This window comes from Sminthopsis crassicaudata, chromosome 6 (genome assembly GCF_048593235.1).
Source record: "Sminthopsis crassicaudata isolate SCR6 chromosome 6, ASM4859323v1, whole genome shotgun sequence".
In the NCBI taxonomy this organism is placed as follows: domain Eukaryota; kingdom Metazoa; phylum Chordata; class Mammalia; order Dasyuromorphia; family Dasyuridae; genus Sminthopsis; species Sminthopsis crassicaudata.
This window is the reverse complement of record NC_133622.1, coordinates 167,121,329-167,145,232: the sequence shown is the minus strand read 5'-3', so window position 1 is coordinate 167,145,232 and position 23,904 is coordinate 167,121,329. Positions and strand designations below refer to the sequence as shown.

General features: G+C 37.4%; 1 protein-coding gene and 1 long non-coding RNA gene across 2 annotated transcripts in view; one reads left to right on the top strand and one right to left on the bottom strand.

The window, feature by feature from the left end:
• The window catches only part of LOC141545674 (uncharacterized), a 33,063-nt gene extending 24,225 nt beyond the window's left edge, over positions 1-8,838 (top strand). The window contains exon 3 of the long non-coding RNA XR_012483108.1: positions 8,640-8,838. This is a non-coding gene — a long non-coding RNA (uncharacterized LOC141545674). The remainder of the gene's footprint in view (positions 1-8,639) is intronic.
• A 1,503-nt stretch (positions 8,839-10,341) lies between these two features.
• PGRMC2 (progesterone receptor membrane component 2) overlaps positions 10,342-23,904 on the bottom strand; it is a 28,402-nt gene continuing 14,839 nt past the window's right edge. The window contains exons 2-3 of the mRNA XM_074272855.1: positions 13,451-13,606; positions 10,342-12,499 (exon numbers count right to left, since the gene is read on the bottom strand). Of these exons, the coding sequence (XP_074128956.1) occupies positions 12,402-12,499; positions 13,451-13,606 (254 nt within the window). The 3' untranslated portion in view covers positions 10,342-12,401. The remainder of the gene's footprint in view (positions 12,500-13,450; positions 13,607-23,904) is intronic.

Sequence of the window (23,904 nt, the reverse complement as noted above, 5' to 3'; positions counted from 1 at the left end):
TCCTAGCAGTTAAACCACACGGGCTCGTCAGTCAGTCCCGGCTCCAGAGAGCAGCTTTTCAGAGCCAACAGTCCTGCCCCCCTCCCCCCCCCCCTTGTTGGCAACATCTCAGGCTTCTCATTCTTGGAGGCTCGGGAAAAGGTCTATGAATGAATTGCGGACAGAGCCTGGACTCTGACATCTCCATGGCAGCTGTAACGTTGGGAAGCAGGACTTTTTTGTGCCAAAACGCAAAATATTACCTGTTCTTTTTTCCTGTTTTACAGAGGCAAGTAAAGTCTTGCTGCCGGTGAGGAATCCTCGGCACATTCCTGGGACTCGCTCTTCAGTTTATCGGCTGATTGACACAAGGTGACCTAACCATTTAATGCTTGGAGGTTGGTGATTAGAATAATCTCCTGGAAGGTCACTTGCCTGAATCTTGGTGTGTCACCGATAGATTCATCCAGTTCTACCAGTTATTTCAGAGCCCAGCCCTACTTCCCCTCCCCACCTCTACTTGTCTCAAACGGGGCCAGGCCTCGGATTAATTATGGTCTGGGCCGGCAAGAATTTTAATAAGTGTGGAAAGTGATGGCCCTTAGCCTTGGTGTTGGGCTGGGTGATTACAGCCGTCCGGTTTCATCATGATGATAGAAATCACCCATGATGCTTTGAAATTTATAAAGTAACCCGAGTATGCTGTCTCATTCGGTCTTCAACCTTATGAGGCAAGTAGTGAAGGTGTCACTGAAGCCATCATGAGTTTGAATATAATCTCAGACACTTAATTAGCTTGTGACCCTGGGCAAGTCCTTTCATTCTGCCTCAGGCTCCTCATTTCTAGAACGAGTTGAAGCAGAAAATGGCAAACCCCTCCAGTACCTTTGCCAAGAAACGTTTCTCCGGGCCTTTAAGGATCGGGTCCCGCTTTCCCAGTCTCACAGACCATCTTCGCTGCCTCCTTGCTCCTCCCACGCAGACTTGCGTCTCATCTGTGTGTGGGTTTTCTGTCCTGTGTGCCCGGGGTGCACTCCCCCTTACGGGCCCCAGCGAGGTTCAGCTCCAGCCTCGTTGTCTGCCAGAACGCTTTCACGACCCCTCCCCCTCCCCGAGTTCCTTGTGTCCTCTCCCCTCAGCACTTTGTGTGTTGTCCATCACACCACTGTCCGCGCACATGTGGGAATCATATGGATATGTACCTCTGTGCGATTCGTGAGAGGCTCTTGTGCAGGATAGGACTCGGGTTAAGTAATAGATATATGTACATGTGTATTATGCGTATGGGTACCTACATATTCACAAAAAGCTTCTTGCAGATGAGGTTGAGCTAAGTATGTGCCCTTGTACACGTGTATTATGTATAGAATATATTCACAAAAAGCTTCTGTAGAGGATGAGGGGCTGTATTCTGGGTTCAGGAAGAAGAGATGATCATGTTACCCTTCTTATCTTACTCCCTCCACCTGGCAGCAAGGCAGTAAATGTGATTCTGCGGTTGTGGGGAAGAGGAGAGACCCCCACAAAATTAGGGACCCTGAGGCTGGTCCCGAATTCACTGAGGCCTGGGGGTTTGGTGAGGGAACTGCTGCACAGCGCCGACAGCAGAAAACGTCATCTGAACAGTTTTCCAGCTGTGTCTTCCTCTGGAGCTTGGGGCAGGACGCCGCTTCCCCAACCCCAGATTCTCTGGGTTTCCTCAGGTAGTGGACCATGGACCGCTACCTTCGTTCCCAGGCTGACGCTGTAGGAATCTGACCAGATGGAGTGCAGGCAGTGTGGAAGGCTGGCTCGGAGCCCACAGGCAGAGGGAAGGCCTGTCCCTGGCGCTGTTGGCTGGGCTGAGTCCGGAGTCTGCCCTGTGCACAGGTGGCCACAGCTCACACAAAGGGCAAAGGTAGCCCAGGCTTTTATGGCCCGTACTTCTGACCTGCCTCTCCTGAGCCATACTCAAGGTCGGCCATTAATCACCGATGCTCCCAGAGGCTGTGTTCAGTCCCTCCTTTATGGGGATGGCTCTAGTGAGTTCCTGAAGGCCTGAAACAGGCCCTAACACATGGAATACTGCTGCTAATGAATTGACAATGCCCAATTGTTTTTTTTTTTTTTTTCCCACTGCCGTCATTTCTAATGACCCCTTATCCCAAAGGGCCTTTAAAAAAATTATATACATATTTTTTCTCTATATATAATACCCTGGTAGATAATGTTTTCACCATAAGAAGTGATGGATGAGAGATGCATTTTCAGACACATCCAATGTATTGGTGATTAGAGATCCAAATGGGGACTACCTTTTTTTTTTTCTTTTTAGGCAGCTAAAATGGGATGTCATATATACTTAATCCAATAGTCACCTTTTTAAAAGTTCTACAGGGGACTTTTCAAAATAGAGGTAAAAATCCTGAGAAAGCTTTGATGGACTTTACCCATGCAGGACCAGGATTGTCTCCAGTCTCCTCTTGGAGATCAATGGTCTCAATGATTGTCCACCTGAAAATGATAAAATTAGCCCCAGCCGAAAACCCAAGTTGCAGTAGCCTGGAAAGGGGTGGGTGGGTCACAGCCACATGGATCTGCTGGACAGTGACAGCTAACATGATAAGGGACCTCCAACAGGTCCATCGAAGCCCCCCGGTTTTCACTAGTATGTCAAGAGGCAGACTTACGAAGGAAAGGTTATCTTTGCTTGAGTAGATGCACAGCCCTTTTCAGGTCGCACTTGTTGGGGTCGGCCAGAATGAGGGTTACAGGAACGGACATCTTGAGCTCTTGGGAGTCAGTACCTACACAGTGACTTCTACACAGGCTACTGTGGAGAGAACCAAATGGAACACTTTGGAGTCACTAGATGAATCTTGTAAATACTTATCAGATAATACCAAGTCCAAGGAGGGGTAAAAGGTACTTGAGATTTTTGACCCTGCTAGCACTTCCTAATGGCATTCCAAAATATGATAAAGGTAGAATGCTTCACTAAACCAACTTCCTGTGTAGCCAGTAAAACCACAACTGGTATAGGCAGGGCAAACTTTTTGAATTTAAATCTAAAATTGTGGGAATACAGTGGATCAGGAGAATCCAGATAATTTAAAATTCATTCTGGAACAAGCTATTAAACTTTTTATTTCTTTGTAGTCTAAGAGAGAACAGCAGCTCCTTGCACTCTTCAGTTTTGGAGAACCCAGACTCTTCTTAGTATACTGATGATTGACCATGTCTTTTTACTTATTAAAGCTTTTTATTTACAAAACATGCATGGGTAATTTTTCAACACCTTGCAAAACTTTGTTCCAAAATTTTCCCTCCTTTCTTCCACCCCTTCCCCTAGATGGTAGGTAGCCCAATACATGTTAAATGTGTTAAAATATATGCAAAACCATATACCTTTCAAAATAGGAGAGACAGAGACAGACAATGAGTTATGGAATCGTGCTTTGGCTTATAGGCAGCAGTACAGGACATGATACAGAGAGTAGGGATGAGCAGACAAGGACTCAACTTCATGATCATGACTTCAATTACCAAGACTTGGCCATCTCACTTCTCAGATGCCTGTCAGAGGAATTAGCACCTTGCTAAGAACCAGGCAGCCTTTTCTCTTGTTCAGAAGCTGTTTTGAGTCAGGATTTCATCCCAGGAGGACACACTTCCAAGTTGTCCTCCAGGTTCCCTTATTCTATTTCCCCTTTTTCTTGCTATGTGAGGCTGCTGACTCGATGCAGCTCTGCTCACTTAAATACAATTCATGTGCAGTTCTCATTGGTTTGTTTCAACAACAAAGAACGACAATGTTTTGTGCAGTTTAGTTTTCCTGATCTTTGGGGAGCACCATACACAACGGAGAAATGATCATGCTCCATCCCTTAATAGGCATCCTTTGCCTGGGGGACCTGGTTTGGCTAACTCCTTCCTAGGGAGGATTTGGGACTCCAAGGGGTAATACTGCTGGAAAGTGCGTTGCGATTTAGAGGACAATAGCAATGAAGCTTTCTGCATTACTATGAGGAGTATGAACTTACCTGGAAACAGATCCATTAGCTGACTTGGTGGCAGTCTTGAGTCCCTGACAGAAAGTAAGGGAGAATCCCCACCCCGACTTCTGCAGAAGGGGCAACCTCTGAGGAGAAACCTCCAAGACAGGTGCTTTTGTTTCCTTCCCCACTGGTTACCCTGTGACAGGCTATGTTTGCAACAGGTGTTAGGACCTCTTAAACCACTTTATTACAGATGACTATAAGAAGAATCAGTTACTGTGCTGGATGTTTCAGGTCCTCCTTCTCTTCAAAGTCTTGTTATAATGATTAAACGTGAGACTTGTTGTAAACTGCCCCTAACCTCCCTTGCATCATAGCCCAGTGCATTCAGAGCTGGGAAATGGTCATTCTGAGGCAGAGAGAGGATGTCTGGAATTTCTCATCTTTATTCTTTTAGGAGGCTATATTGTCTCCTCCAGTTCCATCTTGTATCCCAGAGTGACCCACTGCTGATGATTAATGTCCCCAAGACCATTTAAGAGGCAGAAAGTTCCCTAGATAATGGTTAAAACCTTGTCACTAAGGGGTGAAATGTGTTAGGAACAACATTTATCACGTGTCCACATGGCAGTTGGTTTTATTGTGCAGCTAGAAACTGACCTGGCATGGCAAAGAATGGGAAGTTTCCTGCCAGACTGGCCAATTATCCCTTAAATAGGCATGGAACAGACCTTCAGACTTAATTGATCCATGGGTCTCAGATGTAAACATTTGACATAATTTCACAGTTGAATGAAGCATAAAGCGCCCAGGGCATGAGTAGTCTGTGTTTCCTCAGGCTTGTTGGACTGCCTCACAGTCACATGGCTCCTAAATGATGGAGCCATAATCTGAACTCCTAGTCCAATGTTTTAGCCTTTATAATTGCCTTTGAAAACACAAAAACCTGGACAACCAAGCCAAGATGGCAGAGAATTGAGCTTTTCACCACTCCTCTTTTAAACAGATTTAGAAAATGCACCAGACCAAGTCTGTGTGGGAAATCTAAGATTTCTACTCAGAGCAGCCTAGTTGGGTAAGAGAAGGAAATAAGTACCTGCTATGGACTAGCCACTGGATCCTCACAATCCTGCAAGGCAGGTGCTATGATCTCTATTTTATAGTACTTCACAAAGGGCAAATTCAGAAGTAAAAAGCAACTGCATGGCTCTGATCCCAAGAATAGAGCAGGGTCTCTTTTCCACTCTCTAGTCCAGTATAAAGCCTGCAGTTAAATAACCAGGTTAGAAATCCCAGACCAAAGGGAAGCCTAGAGTTGTCACTATGAACCAGTAGAGGTTTTCTAGTTGGCTAATAATGGCTGGGTCCAGCAGCAGCCTACTAAAATTGAAACAAGGAGTAAACCCATAGATGCGTTGCTTACACCCAAATGTAAGTCAGGAACTTGCAGAATTCAGGCAGAAAGGAAAAATTTGGCTTTGGATCAACTTTGGGAGTAGTGAGAGCTTGCAGGTCCTCAGTCTGAGTTGTCCTTGATATCCTGGAATCATGCAACAATATATCCAGAGGAAGTAGCAATAGAATCAACTCAGACATTCTTTCCAGAAGTATTTAGATCCCAGTACTAATATAAAGTTTGAAGTCAGGAAGTGGGCTGAAATAGCAAACAAACAAAAAAAGAATTCCACAATAAAAAGCTATCATGGTGGCCCTATGGCCACCAAGATATAAACTCAGGAAAGAATGACATCAAAACACCTACAAAGAAAGCCTTAAAGAAAAACATAGCTTGAATGTAAGTTCAACAAGAATTCCTGGACATCTAATTTTTTTTTTTTTTAAATAAATGAAAAGAGACTGCTTGAGGGGGAAAAATGGAAAAGAAATAAGAGCTATAAAAAAAAAAATTGGAAAGGGAATTGATGCTGTGGCACAAGTAAAAAACCTTGTCTTCCTCCCCCCCCCCCCAAAAAAAAAAAACATAGCTTGAAAACAAGTTCAACCAAAATTTGAATGAAGAGTTTAAAAAAATTAGAAAAACAGAATGGACCAAATAGAAGATGATTTCATGACAAATCAAGAACATGAAAACAAGGGGGAAAAAAAAAAGGCAATACAAAAATAGAAGAAAACCTAAGTGCCTCATAGTAAAAACAACTGACTTGAAAAACATTATGAGAGAATTGGAGAATCATCAAACTACTTACCTGAAAGCCAGGACCTAAAGAAAGAGCCTTATAGACATATTTCAAAAATCCATAAAGCCACCTGTATCTCTTAGCAGAGGAAAAAGTAGAAATATAAAAAATCCACCAGCCATCTTTTAAAATAAATTTCAAAATGAAAATTAAGGAATATTAGAAGTAAAATCCAGAGTTTCCAGGCAAAGAAAAATACCATAATGAGCCAGAAAAAAATAAGTACCAAAGAGCCACAGTCAGAATCACACAATTTAGGAGCCTCTACTTATAAAGGAATGGAGGATTTGGAGTATGATATTTTAGAAGACAAAGGATGCAAATTTAAAACCAAGAATAACTTATATAGCAAAAATGAACATAATACTACAGGAGGAAATGGACCTTATGAAATAGAGGAATTCTTGATGAAAATACTAAAAGTGCACACACTTTTAAATGTTAAATAAAGGAACCAAGAGAAACAAGAAAAAGTATAGGAAGAACAGATGACAAACCTTACTCTTATATGAACTACTCAAAAAGATGGGAAAGCTCAGAGTTGATATAGGGACATTTTATTCAACAGGAAAATAGGAGGAGAAAAAAAAAAGAAGAGATGGAGGGAGGGTGAGGAAGAAGGAGATTTAAGGAGGTTTTAGTTCAAAGCAAGTACAGGATGTAACAAAAACACTTAAAGCAGTTCTTTTGTGTGGTGGCAAAGAATGGAAGTGTATCCCATGAACTGGGGAATGGTTGATTAAGTTGTTATAGACAACTCATGTTCTCAAAGAAATGATGGAGATTTTGGTTCCAGAGAACTCTTGAGATGACTTATATAAACTGAAGGAGAGTGAGGCTAAAAAGAATCAGATTTTTATAGTAAAGACAACTTTGAAAAGATTCAAAACTTCGATCAATCATGGACAATGATGCTCAGGAAAGAACATGTCACCCACATCCTTAAAAAGAGAAGAATTCAGAATATAAATTGAAACGTATTACTTTGGATGTGGCTAATGCAGGAAGTTGTTTGCCTGATAATAAATGTTTATAAGAGATGTTTTCTTTTTCTTTTTTTCCTCCATTGCACAAGAAGGGAAGTCTGTGGGAGAGATAGAAGAGGTATATCTTTATTGAAAAAATTTAACTTAAAATAAGTTGTTTAACATAATTAAATCAAACATTTACCATTCATCACTTCATTTTTGTTTTTTTGGGATCAGATCAACCTTCTTAATAGTTGAAAATCCCATTTAAAAGCTAGAACTTTTATCAACTTTTTAACTTAGAAATAATTATCAAATATAGGCTTTTTTTTGGGGGGGGAGGGGAGGGATACACCAAGCTTTAAATAGTAATAATAATACAGAGCAGAAGGAAAACAAACTCACATTGAATCAAGTCTTAAGAAGTCTTCCCTTGCATATAGAAATCCCTACACTTACCGGAATACAATCTTGGCACCACTGAAATTTAACCAAAGGCAGGCTTGTAGGCTCTTCTGGTATCAGTTCTAAGTTTTGTTAACAATCTTCCCAAGGACACTGTATAAAACACATTGGTCTTGTTCCAATTCCACCATGGAGAGATCCCAATCTCTGACAATAGCATTAGCTTTGGATATGAAGGAAAACATAAAACTAACAGGAAGGATCAGTTAGCAAATATATAAATTCCCTACCACCCTTGACAGGAAGTGTATGTTAGAAACATACGCTTGGTTTTAACCTTGGGAAACCCATTAGAAAATAGACACTAGTGGGTTGTAGATGTAATTTGAGAACTTTGTAGTAATACTGCAATGTGGATTTAATTTGCAAAAATACAAAGAAAGGCTGGGAAAGTAATTTTACCAATTCACTTCATGAACTGCTAATCCAGAATTCAAAGTCACAGTATACTTAGAGGAAATATGAATCAATACCCAGAGTCCTCTAGGGGAATTTTCTTATAGCAAGGACTTTATATATTGACACAGAAAGCATTAGAACCTTTCATGTTTCAGGGGGAAGGAGAATCAGGATTTATTAGGGGGGATGGTTAAAACTAATTTGGCCAAGGAGCATTTTATCATGCTCAACAGACTACTTTGATTTCTTTTTGAGGGATGGCCAGATGCAGAGGAATCATGGTTGGGTATCTCAAATATGATACTTTTAGTCTACCAAATGACAGTAAGGGTTCAAGAAATTGTCCACAGATATGGTACAGTTCATTTTCGTTGAAACTGTAAGATCAGGGCAGCTAAGTGGCGCAGTGGATAGAGCACCAACCCTGAATTCAGGAGGACCTGAGTTCAAATCTGGCTCAGACACTTAATACTTCCTAGCTGTGTGACCCTGGGCAAGTCACTTAACCCCAGCCTCAGAAAAAGGGGGGAAAAAACCAAAAAAACCCCCAAAACTATAAGATCAAAGTCACTGAATGCCCAGATGTTGGAACCCACATAAGAACCCAATGTTTCTCTGATTCTATTCACATTTTCCAACTTTCTTTGCTTTAGGATGTTAGTGGTCCTCATCTTCCAAACTACCAAAGAGTATCCCAACTCCAGCCATCCTTGCCCAAGACTACTGGAATCAAATGAATACTCCAAGACACTCAGGAAGGGATGTCTCCAGAGAGCCATTTGTTCCCCTCAACATCCTAGTGCTGATTTTTCTGAGCCACATCCCTTTCCATGACCACTATTCCACCATCAAGTAAGTGTTGCGATTGCCTTGCTTTTGGTACTTATATCCCTAGCACTTAGGATTAAGGATTTTTTATTCTCTAAAGCTTAGAGGAAAAATATCTGGAATAGGGAACTTGCAGAGTGGAAATTCTCATGGTTGCAAAGTGGCAATGTAATCAAGAAGCTCTGGGAGTTTGAGGGAGTACCGGTGGGCACACAGCCATTATGAACCTGTCAGAGGCAGGACCCAAACTCTGGTCTCATTGACTCCGAGGCTGGCCCTCTACTATGCCATACTAATTTTCTTGGACATGCTTGTAGCATTCATAAACTCCACTGGTCTTGGTTTCAAACAGTAAACTTTTGTATTAGGGCCTCTAAAGACCTGCTTTTCAAAGTTAAATAGTCACTACAGATTGTAGTACATTACCTTGTGGCTGACTATGTAAGCAACAGACTTATAGGAAACAACTAATCCTTAACATAAAGCCCTAGAGAACTTAGAGCCAGAATGAGCCAAGACTAAGCATTCTATCTCCCAACTTCCTTGATGGGTTTCGTATTAGCCCAAAGTATATTTTGCATACATATGCATGTAGACAGGTATATGTAGAATACATCTACACATTTACATCAATACTTCTTTGACCACAATGTAGGCAACAAAGAATTCATCAAAAGTGAATTTGGCCCCCCATTTTTTAATCTTTACTCCCGACACATCCCACTTTTTGATAGAATACAAATTGGAAGGGATGTGGAAGATTACATATATAGTCTCAATGGACTCTTTTAATAATTGCCTATTATGGTTCAAGCAGCAGCATCAAGACAAATCCAACATCCTTATTATAACACTCAAGAGATGAAAAAGTTGTTAAAAAAAAAAAATCCAGACTTATGGCTATTTCGTTATTTTTATACAAACAGACTTGGAATACTAGCACTTGGTCTCATCATCATTTTTGAACTCTACCTTAGTCTCAAAGGCCAGCATGCCCAGGAGATGTAGCCTCTTCCTTTTGCCACTCATTATTCCCTCAAATGGAAAGAGATTCACCATGTCAAATACTGTCAGAGCTTTTATTCTCCAGAGAATTCTTTAACTATATGGGGAAAAAGAAAGGGAAGGAAAACTTGTAGGTCACAGTGGAGGCAGGAGGAAGAAAGGCTGGTGTACTTTTTCTCCCCACTCTATTTTTGAGCCCAGGCTGACCACAGTGGAGATGGGAGTCGCATTTGAGAGATGAAGCTAGCCTTTGACAGGTTCAGGTAAGACAGAGGTTTTTCTCATCCTACTCTCATTCCCTACCTAGGCTAGTCTTTAAAAAAAAACTGGAATGCAGAAATACCTCTAGGGGGACTTCAGGATTCACACAAGGCCAAGCATGAGAGTCACATCAAATGTCTCCCTAAAAAGCTAACCTGATGCACCGCCTTCAAAAATCTACGGGAAACGCCTGTTACTTTATTCACTAACTGCAGAGAAAGAATATTCCAAGATAAACAATACATTTAACTGAAGTAGTTATATCTACAGAATGCTGTTTATTTTAAATTCAAACAGAAATTGCTTTACCAATCTTTAAAATTGAAGTAGTCACAAGTGTAGATTTACTATGAAAACTTCGGGATTGTGATTCATAAATTAACAGAACACCTACCCCAATATTTTTTTCACTAGAAAATGCCTTACATTAATAAACATAAAACATCAATCAACATTCTTCAGACCTTGCAATCCCTCCCTTGCATAAATTAGTCTTGAGGTTCAACTGTTTTATACAAAACATTCCAGAATTGGATACAGAACACAGATGTCCATTAGAGTTCAATTTATTGTGGTTTTAGTGTTTTTCTCTTTGAGACTGCTTTGCAATACATCAAGTCTATATAACAGAAAGAAGTCATCTTGTTAACCGGTGACTTTTAAAAAATGTTTGTTTTTCTGGGGCAGCTTGTCACCTAGCTGAGAAACTAAGTGGTCATAATGAAGTCCAATGATTGAACAGATTTTTTTTCAATCTACACATGAGAGATTTTCATCAATAATTGGGGAATAATTCCTTTTTATTACATTTTCCATTATTGCTGCCTGGAATGCTTTCACTCTTGTGTATTAATCACGACATCATCAAAGCATAAAAGTAGGTAGGTATATTTTAATAATCCAATTCTTACCTGAATCATCTCAGATTTTTCTTGAGAGTTCATGAAGTTCCAGTAGAAATACCATCAGCTAATGCCAACTTTTCATGACTAAGATTTTTCCTTATTCTCACAGCAGATATCACAAACCTGGCCAACAAAAGCCTAATTCAGACTTATACTTTGTATATAAAGTCCAACTCAAACTTATTTTGGTTTATTGTACATGCTTTATTAAAATGACATTTGTATTTACAACATCTGCAGAAGCAGCCCCTTCTGAGGCCCTCTCTCATGCATGCACACACGCACACACACACATATATACTCACACACACACACCCCCACACACACCTGCACTCTCACTGAGACAGACATACCTGCAGACATTCAGCCACACAACCCCCCTGCACACTCTCACCATCAGGAGACGCAAGGCCTGGCCTCCCATGGTTAGGCATCTGCTTGGGGGTTAGGGAGGTTCCTTTTTGTTTTGTTTTTTTAAAAAGAGATCATGGATGGTGTATTTGGCCATTGCAATGCTAATTAATTAAGTTCATGTACATTAACAGATATGGCAGTAACACTGAATATCCCTTTATACATTCTATGCACACAGAATGACATCAAGGTTTCCAGTCAACACAACATTCTCAACTTCAGTCTCAACGCTTCTTGTAGTGACTTCTGACATCACAAATGGGGTTCTCCTTAAAACAATCCAAGTCTACCTAAATGAAATAAGGCACAATTCATATTGATTTGAAGAAAGGGGTAAAGACTGGCTTCGGGGTTCTTGATGCTGGGAAATTAGTTTTGACATAAATCCACCTGGGAAAAGGATAACCTGATCTCCCCCTTCTAATCTGCCAAGGTTTCTTAGGACTGAAGTGTTGTTCTCTTTTATTTGTTTATTTATTTATTTATTTTTGCCAGAGCTAGTAACACCTCTATGACAAAAGTTTGGAAATTCACATTTTAATGTTTCAGTAGGCCAACTACTCAAACGGATGGATGTACATAAGAGTTTTCCCTCAAGGCTGAAACAAAAATACAGCACATAAAAAAACATATCCATGCTGTTTTTCAGAGAGACCGGCACACTTCCAGAGTAGCAAATGCTACTGGTTGTCTGTGATTCACCAAAGAGGAACAGCTGTGTGGTTTTGTTACACCTTCTAGAATCCCTGCCCCTGTCTCTTCAGTGACGCAGCCGCACTGGATGCCACAGACGACTCCAACAAATGTTTGGCAGCACGAATGATGTCTAGCAGTCAAAGCTCCATAGCAAGACTACACATTTTCTTGTACAAAATCTGTTGAATGTTTTGTTTTTTTTTCTCGCAGCAGATGAACCAAACCCAAAGATGCAGGACATTCTGTGAAAGGGAATTAAAAGAGGTTGCAGTTCTGAAGGCCCCTGACTTTGGTTGTTTACAAAGTTCAATCCTGTTTATTATGATCCTTGGTATCTTCTTCATCTGTATATTCTGATGGTTCCTCCCCTGGTTTTAGGAGTCTGCCAACATAATCATATTTTTCTGGAAGAGATATGAAAAGACCATCATCATCAACCTAGCCATCAGTTTGTGTTCAATGTCACTACAGAAGGAAGTTATATGTCCCCTCCAGAATAAGCAAGTAACTTCCTTATCATTCACTGAGGTTGCTAATTATTTAAATGAACAACTTGCTACTCAAAACAAAATGTAAACACTGATAAGGCTTGGCAAGCTCCTTTTTGGGAGGCAGCTTTATATTTTGCTGAGTAGAAACATCTCATAATTCTTTAATGCCTCTAATCTAGAAGAACTATTTAAATCATGTGAAAGATAGAGCTGTGGGTGAATCCATGGCTCATTGGAGAAGACAGTCTCTGTGTGTGTGTGTCTCTCTCTCTCTGCTGCCTCCACACAACTGAGCTACTTTGTGGCTTTACAAATTATCATTCCTTCTCACTACTATGGTACCCTGAATTAACAGGTTTTGCTTTACATATACACTAGAGTATAATGGCTGGACATAAGACGGGGGAGACTGTCTAAAGTGGTTGGGGAAGCCTAACCAATATGCTGTTCAGAAAACCATATCTACCCAATACATGCTAGAAGGCATAATATTTTTTTTAATGGATTTCAATTATGATTAAATTATGTCAATAGTAGTAATCAAGCAATTTAAATAAACAAAGCAATTTCTTGGATTTCAGATAAGGAAGAATTATAACTAGATCCTTTCATAGTCCCTGTGTGATACCACTTCTATTTAGAAATCAGTTTTTAAAACTTTGGAATACTCTATAAATGGAAAATTTTTTTATCTGATTTCCTTACAAAATATTAAAATAATATCATAGAATCAGAATCATACTGAAAGAAAAAAACACCTATGGGTTTAAAAAAAAAAGTAAAATTTCCTAATGTTGGAGAATAAGTATCTTGGATATATATTCTGCATTCTTCAATATTCTCATGCCCACCCATCGTCAGTACCTTTAAACTGCATTTCCCACTCTCTAACACTTTCCATCTGTACAGCATTCAAGTCTGAGAGATCATCGTATTCATCTTTGAGTGCCTCTTTATCTAGGCAGAATGTTGCTAGTCCTCTGGAGGCATCTCTACCAGCAAATATTCCATATGGTCCCACTGAAGAGGGAAAAAAAAAAAAAAAAAAAAAAAAAAAAAAAGATTATTTTTAAAGTTTGTTTTATTAGGTTGATCTATATTTTAAAAGATTTAGCAAGAAAAGACACCAATATATATGACTTATGCTCTGCTGTATAGGCTTTACTTCCAAAAGCCTTTAATGGAGAAGTAATGAAATAATACTGAGTTTACTATTATTCTTGTTAAAGTTCAGAGTAGTAAAACGATTGTATGTCATTGAGTGATATAAAATCTTCTTGTATGCCATATACTGATAGTTTGTTTCAGGACAGAAATTCCAGATTTGCTTGTCCATTTCTATAATATTTCATTGCACAATTACTAGCAATAAAAAAGGTGACATCTTAAATAAAATAAAATACAGAGAAGAACCTATTGTTTTTTCCTCATCTAGAACCAAACTCAATCTATTCTGTTTCTTGACTACTCAGTTTATGTACATTCATATCATTCTCTTAAACACCATTTCCTTATATCCAAATCCGTTTTCAAAATTTGTTCCAGTATCCTAAATTTGAAAAGGGACTTGATCATCTTATCTACCCTGATAAAGAAATCCCCTCTCCAATTATCTTTAACAAGTGGTCATCAAACTTCTTTCTGGAATGCTCCTGTTCACTGTTCAGGAAGAATCTGATTCCTTTTTTAGACTAATATCTAGGTCACTAGAAAAAAAAAAATTCTCACAAATAAGCTGAAGTTGGACTCTTGGTAATTTTTGTCTATTGATTCTAGTTATTTTTTTCTTGTAACACACACACACACACACACACACACACACACACACACACACACACACACACCCCCTCACTACCTCCCTCTTCCATATGACATAGTTTCAAATACCGAAAAATTCCAAGCTAAGTGCTCTTGTGATGATTAAATATTCCAAGTTCCTTCAATCAATCCTCACGTGACAGTTTCCAGTTTTTTCTTCATCTGAGTTGCTATCTTCTGGACATATCATTTATCAACAATCTATCTAAAATATGATGAGTAGAACTAAATAGGCTCCTCCAAGAATAGTCTGATCAACCCCAAATAAAGTGGTACTACCCTCTTTGTTTTAGATTTATATTAAGCATTTTAGCAGTCACATGATAGCACTAACAACCTCTTTTAGAAGTATTAGGAAGTTGCCAAGTAAGTGTTAAGTCATATCTCCCATGGTTTAAAACATGATTTTGACATGGTTAAATTTATTTAGCCAACTGTTAAATTTTCAATCATCACCATTATCTTTTGGAATCTTGATTTGCTATTTATATTATCAAGAAAGCTTTGAATATTTTATAATGTGAGCAAAAAATATGCCATCTATGTCTCCATGTGATTTGTCTATATTGACAGAGTAGGGACATGATCATCTTCCCCAAAAAAGGCATCAATGGTATTTCTATTTTTTGATTCTAACCTACCTCCCCTATTTATTCCCACTAATAATAATAATAATAATAATCTCATCAGACTAGTCATTATTTTAGCAACATATTTGTTTTTTATCAGAATTAGAAACATTCTTTTAGGTCACTCAATGGTGTTCACTTATGACTTTAACAAGATAGTTGTATTTTTTGGTCTCTTTCCTAACAGGAGGAACCTCTTCCTAATACCATATAATCTAGTCCACGTAGCCTGCATTACATGTTACCCAGACTGTTGCAACATTTTTGACTTAACAAATGCAGATTAATATAACAATATTATTGTACTAGCACCATACCCCATATAGAGGTGGCACACTAATGAGAATCTGTTTAATTGAATCAGTCTCCTGGCTTCTTGTTGCTGTGATCAATTCTCTGCCCCCCAATCTCTGCCAGGTGATCTTTTTAATGTAAAAGCTTGAATATGATTTTTAAACTGCTCAAAAACCTTCAGTGGCTTCCCCAATCTGTATTTGGATCCTCTCCACCTGGGTTCTAAACCCACCCCCTCTCCCTCTTTCCTTCTCTTGCTGTGACTTTCTTCTCACACCTTTCTGCTGGAATCTCTTACATATATCTCCATCTTCTTTATCCTTCCCTGATTCTTCTTAGCCAAAACTCCCATCTGGGAACTCTCCTAGGATTCTGCGCCCTTTTCATGTTCTGCCTGTATTCACATCTTTTATCATATTAGATGGCAAGCCCCCTTGATGGAAGTAAACTATCATATTTAAAAAACAAATACTTTAAATTCTACCACAAGCAAACTTACTTTGCAACTACATTTAAGCATGAATTTTAATAAATAATATAAAACTAATTCATTTTTAGTTCCCTGGAATCTTTTTTGTTCATTCCTATTCAATGGTTGTAATTAGTATGTACTCTGTTCCTTACTTTTTCTTTCTTCAAAAAGGTCTTTCCATATTTCTTTGTATTACTCATATATGGATATCATTTGCATTTGAAGTACTTTATTATGTTGATGTGCTGGAATTTATTCCACCATTCACATACAATTAGGAATTTAGGTCACTTTTAGTTTTTTTTCAAAGACAAAAGAAAAAAGGTTGAAAAATCCCTTATATATAAAAAAACCCCTAAGGTTATATACTGTATGCCCACTGTTTTGAAAATAGTACAAAAAATGAAAATGACAGAACCGAAAGGATGAATTTTGCAACCAATTTGGAAAATAATTTGTAACTATAACTAAAAAGCTAATACATATACATCCTTTGATCAAGAAATGTCAACACCACAGACCTCAAAGCAGCTGGTGGTTCAGCTTTGGCGCCTTGGGCCCAGACCTACTAAGCTGTATGACCCTGAGGAAGTCACCTAACCTCCCTTCACCCTAATCCATTAGAAAATGACAAATCACTGTAGTGTTTCTGCCAAAAAAAACCCATAAGGTTCACAAAGAATCAGATATGATAGGACGTGAATAATACCCTAAAAAGGTTTTAAAAAAAAGAGGTTGAGGTGTGGGGAATGAAGACCACACATCTAATTTTTATGGTAGTACTCTGTTGTAATAGAGAACTAGAAAGAACCTAAGTATCCATCATTTGGGGAATGGTTCATGTGGCTATAAAAGACTATTAATTGGGCTGTAATAAATTATAAATAAATAATTTAGAGAAAAGCAGTTGCATTTGTATGAACTGAATGAACTAGGCTAACACAGAACAACATAATAAATGGCGAACATGTTATGTATCAATTCAAGTTTACAAACACAGTATAAATTATTTGATTTTCACAACCATGGGAGTTTGTTGCTGTTAATATTCCCATTTAACAGATGGTGTGATCATATCAGATCATAAATCAGTGATAACGGTTCAGTGGACTTGTCCAGGGTTACCCAGCTGGTAAATGTCTGAGGCAGGATTTGAATTCATGCTTTCTTTACTCCAGGCCTGAGGCTCTGTACATTTGGTTTAGATGCCAAAGGCTGTGTTTATTTTTCTAATATTTGTTGTACACACTATCAGATCATTTTTCAAAAACACTAGTAGTTTGTACCTGTTAGCAATGGGAAAATTTTTTTTCTACAATTAAAACAAACTTCTTTCACCAAACATTTAAGGATTTTGTGTGTGCTGATATTCTGAAAACCAAACAGAAAACCCGCCATCTTGATCCTCCAGGTGCTTATGATCAACATCCCTGCTAGAATTTGGTTGCTATTATTATTACTATTATTAGCATAGTAATACTTTACATGTAAAAATGCTGCCTCAAAAATTTTAATTTGCATATGACTGAGTTTAAGCATTAAAAATGATAAACTTATATTTCCTTTTTGGACATTATCTGTGCATGTACTAGGAAACAGGTGATATAACTTTTTTACACATTTTATTATAAAACTTAGATGTTAAGATTTTATATCAGTTATACTTTTGTCAGTCCAAATATTTTTTTCCAGACATTTATATTGAAGCCTTTTTTAAATAAAATTAGGCACACACTCACCCAACCTTATCTCTAAACTTTCTTAGTACACTGCTAGTCAATTTTCCCAATTACATTTATCTGGGAAATCATGAAGCTTTCCCTAGCTGTGCTTGTATCAAATTCAAGTCTTTTTTATACCTATTTGGTTGGATAACTAGCATTTCAATGCTATTTCACCAACTATTCTCTCTGCCTAGTATGAAATGACTTTAATCCCTGCCTTAGGACATATAATAAGTCTGTGAGATCACATGCATGTTCATAAGCCTCATGGTGTTCTGTAGGGCTCCATGAGGGTTACTAAATGAGAGGCACAGAAGAGTGAGAAGTGTTGAATTTGGAAACTTGGGTTTGGCTCTTACCACCTGGGTGAGAAACCACATCACCCATTGAAATCTTTTGGTCCATAATCATGGGAAAGACCAAATGGATTAAGAATGTTGCCCAAATTTTAACATGCATATGAAAAAAGACACAAAATTCATCCAGTAGATCAGATTATAGACCAAAAAAAGGCTGAGCCCAAAGAGGAAAAGAAGAATGGGCTGGATTATTTTGGGGAAATTTGAAAGCTGACTCTCAAACTTCCCATAAACAGCAAATAGCCATCTTTTCAATACAAACATTTTGTATTGACAGTGAATAAGAACGCACATGCCATGTTTTCTCCTTAATAGCAAAAGGGCATCAGCCTTATCCAGGGAAATACAAAATGGTGAATGGTCATGTGCAAAAAATGTCATGCATGTGATATAAGCATAAATGGTATCCAAGATAGCCAAGAGGGCTTCACCAACATCCCTAAAATGTTATGAAGAACTTAAGGCCTTAAGCACAGACAGTGGATTGGAGGAGGCTTGTAGAAAATGAGAAGCATTGGTGATTTGCTATCTGCATAACTGAAAGGAAATTCAATAATCAACAAGATTACTGTATTCGAAAATTCTATAACGTAGTAAATTCTTGCTCTTTTTATAATTATAAATGAATTTTTAAAATTTTAATTTCATAAAAAGCTTCTTACCCTTTATTAATAGGTCTGGTGATTTATGATGATTGTTTCTCTCCCCCCAATATTTCATTAATATTTATGGCTTTTTTAAATGCTGAAAATGTATTGTGCATATTTATACTACATCTTTATTACTCATGGTGAATAATTTTTTTGGGAAATGCTCTATACATCTTAACAGAGATAGCTGGAAGATAGTAGAAGAGCTCTGACAGTTCTGACATTCACTACTTTTTTTTTTTATAAGATATATGCATGGGTAATTTTTCAGCATCGACAATTGCAAAACTTTTTGTTCCAACGTTTCCCTTCCTTTCCCCTCCCCCTCCTCCAATACATGTTAAATGTTAAAGTATATGTTAAATACAATCAATATATGTATATATGTCCATAGTTATTTTGCTGCACAAGAAGAATCGGACTTTGAAATAATGTACAATTAACCTGACATTCACTACTTGTTAAGAACTTGAGCAATTCACTTCTCGCCTCGCTAAGTTTCAATTTCTTCATTTTTAAAGTGGGAAAAAGAATGCTTACAATTCTTATACCTAATAGGGATGTAAGTAAATAAAAATGATATACAGGAATATCAGTAATAGTATATTATATTCCACTAGCTAATAAATTAGTGTTCCCACTATAATTTCCTTAAAGAATTTCATCACAGAAATGTATAGTGGAAAAAGATGACTACCTGGTCACATGATGTAAAAGCAAGAGATAAACTTCTGGCCAGCCAGTGTGCTGCACTGGCATTCTCAGTGCCTATTGGGTAGATCTATTGCCACAAAGTGTAGAGAAGCACAGACAAGGGTGAATCTGATTAAAGAGAAAATTCATGTAAATGTTGCCATAATTCTCTATAAATATCTGAGTACCTTTTCCAAGTTTTAAAATCAAAGCTATTTTCCTCATAAGAGTAATGAAAAAAATAAAAATATGAACAATCTGTGTAATCTACAAAAATTGTGATTGATGAATCTTTTTTTTTTTCTTCTAAATTCAAGGTAAACCTAGGGATCTCCCTTCCGGAGGTGATAAATAGATTCTTTCAATTTGTACTTTATCCTCTTGTTCTAGAATATTAAGACAGTTTTCCTTGATATTTTCTAAAATGATGTATCTAGGAACTTTTTTAGACTATGGCTTTTAGTTAATCCAACAGTTTTTAAATTTATCTCTTCTGGATTTAATTTCCATTGCTTTATTTTTTCATTTTTTTTGGTTTTGTTTTATTGTTTCTTGATTTCTCATAAAGTCATTAGCTTCCATTTAGTCAATTCTAATTTAAGGAATATTTTCTTCAGTGAATATTTGTATCTCCTGTTCCATTTGACCAAATCTAGCAATTGGGGTAAAATGACTTGCCCCAGGGTCTTGCAGCTAGTGAATGTTAAAAGTATCTGAAACTGTATTTTAACTTAAATCCTCCTGTCTCCAGAGCTGGGTACCCCCATCCACTGGTCTACCTAGCTGTTCCCAAATCTACTTTTTAAGTATCCCCCCCCTCTTTGGTGAATTTTTGTGCCTCTTTTCATCTGGCCAATTCTGCTTTTTAAAACATTCTTCTTGTTGCCTTTTTATACCTCCTTTACCATTTGTTCTAATGTATTTTTTAAGGTGCTATTTTCTTCAGTATTTTTTGTGTTTCTTCTTTGAAGTCTGATCCAGTCTCACCCAAGTAAGACAGACCTTTCTTGCCTATTTAAAAAAAAATTATTAGTTTTTAATTTACAAGATAATATCATGGGTAATTTTTCAGCATTGACAGTTGCAAAACCTTTTGTTCCAACTTTCCCCTTCCTTTCCCCCACCCCCTCCACCAGATGGCAGGTTGACCAATACATGTTAAATATGTTAAAGTATAAGTCAAATACAATATATGTATACATGTCCATACAGTTATTTTGCTGTACAAAAAGAATCAGATTTTGAAATAGTGTACAATTAGCCTGTGAAGAAAATAAAAAATGCAGGTGGACAAAAATAGAGGGATTGGGAATTCTATGTAGTGGTTCCTAGTCATCTCCCAGAGTTCTTTTGCTGGTTCAGTTCATTACTGCTCTATTGGAACTGATTTGGTTCATATCTCAATGTTGAAGAGGGTTACGTCCATTACAATTGATCTTGCTGATTTTTAGTTGACTTTGGCTGTAAAATTATTTCACCCTGCACTTTTATGAGTTCTGTTGCTCTAGAATTTGTTTTATGGCATTATTTAAAGTTGTTCAGAGGGTTTGAGTAGAGTTCAGGCAAATCTTTTCTCTATCGTGGCTCTATCTCTCGGAGTATGTTTTGAAGTGAGATTCTGTTAAAACTCTAAGAAGTTTATGAGAAGTAGATGACTCTTTAGACTATAAGACCTCTGTGTGTCACAAAGCAACATAATACTAACAGTCTGATGATCAATTTATTTAGGCATTCTATTCACATTATCAATTCATAAACTGTGCTAAGTAGGAGGGTATAATTAGGTAAGACTTAGTAGCTATTGCTACCCTTTCAGAGAACCAATTTGGAAAATAGAGGGAAATGACATTGGTAAATATTCATAATCCCACACTTTACAGAAGTAACACATTATTCTGATGACTTATTTGTTGTGGAGAATTTTTGATGGCTTTGCTATCAATAAGACATAAAAGTTTTGGCAGGTCCTATCAAACTTAGAAAGCCTTAGATTTATGACCTTCACAAGTATGAAGACCAGAAAAGCTTGCAAAGACTAATATGACCTGATGCTGAGTGAATGAACAGAACCCAAGAGAACATTGTACACAATAACAATAAGACTATGTGATGATCAAATGTGATGGACCTGGCTCTTTTCAACATTGAGATGATTCAAAACAATTCCAATAGACTCAGCATGGAAAGTACTCTTTTGTATCCAGGAAGAGAACTATGGAGACTGAATGTGGATCAAAGCATAGTATTTTTACTTTGTTTTGTTTACTTGTTTTTTTCCCTTATATCCCCTTTGATCTGACTTCCCTTGTACACAGCATGACAAATATGAAAATGTTTAGAATTGCTGGTATTTAACCTATATCAGATTGCTTGTCGTCTTTTCCAAGATGGAGAAAAAATTTGGAACACAGGGTTTTGTAAAAGTGAATGTCTAAAACTATATTTGCATGTAATATATGGAAAGATAAAATACTATTGAATCCTCCCCCACTCCCCGAACAAAACAAACAAAAAACCAAGTTTGAAGACCAATCAGTTTCACAGCAGTTAAATACTATTTTGTTAACCAAAGACGACCACTTAACAAGGAATAGGGGGTCACTTGTGATCCATTTTGGTGATAACTACAATGATAAAATTAATGATTTTCTGGAAATAAGTAGTGAGAGAATCATAAAGTGATATCAATCAGTGAGCATTTATCAAGAACTTTATATGTGCTGGGTACTATCTAGGATACAAAGACATAAGAAAAAAGGGGAAGAGAAGTTATGATAGTAGTAGAAGTAGCAGGACTGGTGATGGTGGGAGTGGAAGAAATGGATGATGGTAGTAATTCAAGGCTGGAGTTTGGCAAGGCATGAAATGAAAGAATAGAAACAATGGAGATTTGAATTGGCTAGCTGTGGGGTTATACCTAGAAAGAGAAGAAAGTGAAATTAGAGCAGGGCCAATGGCCTGAAGTTGCAGATTTATAGATGTGAGCAAGGAGGAGGAGGAATCAGGTGAAGAACTATCAGAATTTCTGGTCATGAAATTGGAACGCTTTTGGTGATAGTGAGAATCAGAGTGGGACCATTCCTCCGGGCAAGTGAGGGAATAGGATTGGAAGAAGCAAGACAAGAGGTCCTCAAGATCAACATGAGTACTAAGTCCCCTAATCTGAGGGCAGGAGTTATGGAGGAGAGGAAGACAGTGAATTCTGAGAGAAAGTAGGAACCCCAACCTCGAGGTCAAGGCAAAACCTGCCATTATCTGGACTGCATGACAAATTCTACTGTTAAATAAATATATGGTACATAATGAAAAAACTCACTATACCTGATTTTGTTTTCTATATAAAGCAGAGAACAAATCCTACCCTAATAGTATTTACTTTTTTTTTTTTTTTTTTTCATTCTCCCAAATCTGGTTTCTCTTAACCTTCTCTATATGAGAAAAAGAACTAGCAATATTTTGGTACTCCCTCTTAGGCAGCATGAGACCACCTTGCAAACTCCCACTTTAATCTTCTTACTCATATCCAGCTTAGAAATATAGTATTCCATGACCATAAATGTATTTTAAGAAAACTTTAATGGAAATGCATTGTAGGAAACTTTAATTAGATTCCCCTTTGCTCCTTACAAGGGACTATAAAATTCAGCTTACAGGGATGATTAGTTGGATGGATAAAATCTATTTAGGAAATTATTATTTATAAAAAGCAGCTTAATATAAAGAGGTAAGGAAAAGACTAGAGATCCACAAGGGCTCATTTTCCTTCTATTAATTCAGTCAGACTTTGAGTATTTGTGGTATTGGGGGAAAAAAGCTATAGTAGATTACTACTTTTTACAGATAAATAGTTAAATGGCTAAAGGGAGGCAAAAGTGAGTTTGGGGGCCATTAACAATCCAATGGGATAGATTTTGAATATTTCAAGGGTTCTGAGCATTAATACTTGAAAAGGATTTTTGTTAATACAAACAGCTATCTAAAAAGTTCATGCTAATTTACTATCTAAAATAACAAAATGTTAATATCTAAAAAGCTCATTTGTTAATAGAAACTGGTATCTAAAAAATTCATGTATTTCCCCACCTCAAAAAAAACCTCCCAAGGAATTCATGATTCTAAATTTAATCTTTTTTTTTTGACTGAGGCAAATGAGGTTAAAGTGACTTCCCCAGGGTCACACAGTGAGGAAGTGTTAAGTGTGTGAGACTATATTTGAATTCAGGTCCTCCAGACTTGAGGGCTGGTGCTCTATCTATCCACTGTGCCCTGTAGTTGCCCTCTAAACTTTAATCTTAAATCTGTACTTAATCCACAAACTCAGTCTCAAAAATTAATCCCAAATGAACTCCCAAAAGGGTTTATTAAGTATAAAATAAAACAATTACTAAACCTAAATTAGAATATATGCCAATAAATATTTAAATTAAGTTACCAAATACAAAATACATATATAAATTTAAAGAACTGCCAGCTTCCCCAAGGGGATCTCTTCATAAAAAGAATAACATAACCACTACCAGCAGAACTAATACACTATATCACTTTAGGCTTTGCAAAGATTTTTTAACAGTATCATTTCAATAACCCTGAAGTTAAGTACTATTATTATCACCTCCAGACAAGGAAACGGAAAAGCTGAGGCTAAGTGGCTTGTTCAGGGTCATACAGCTAAAAATGTC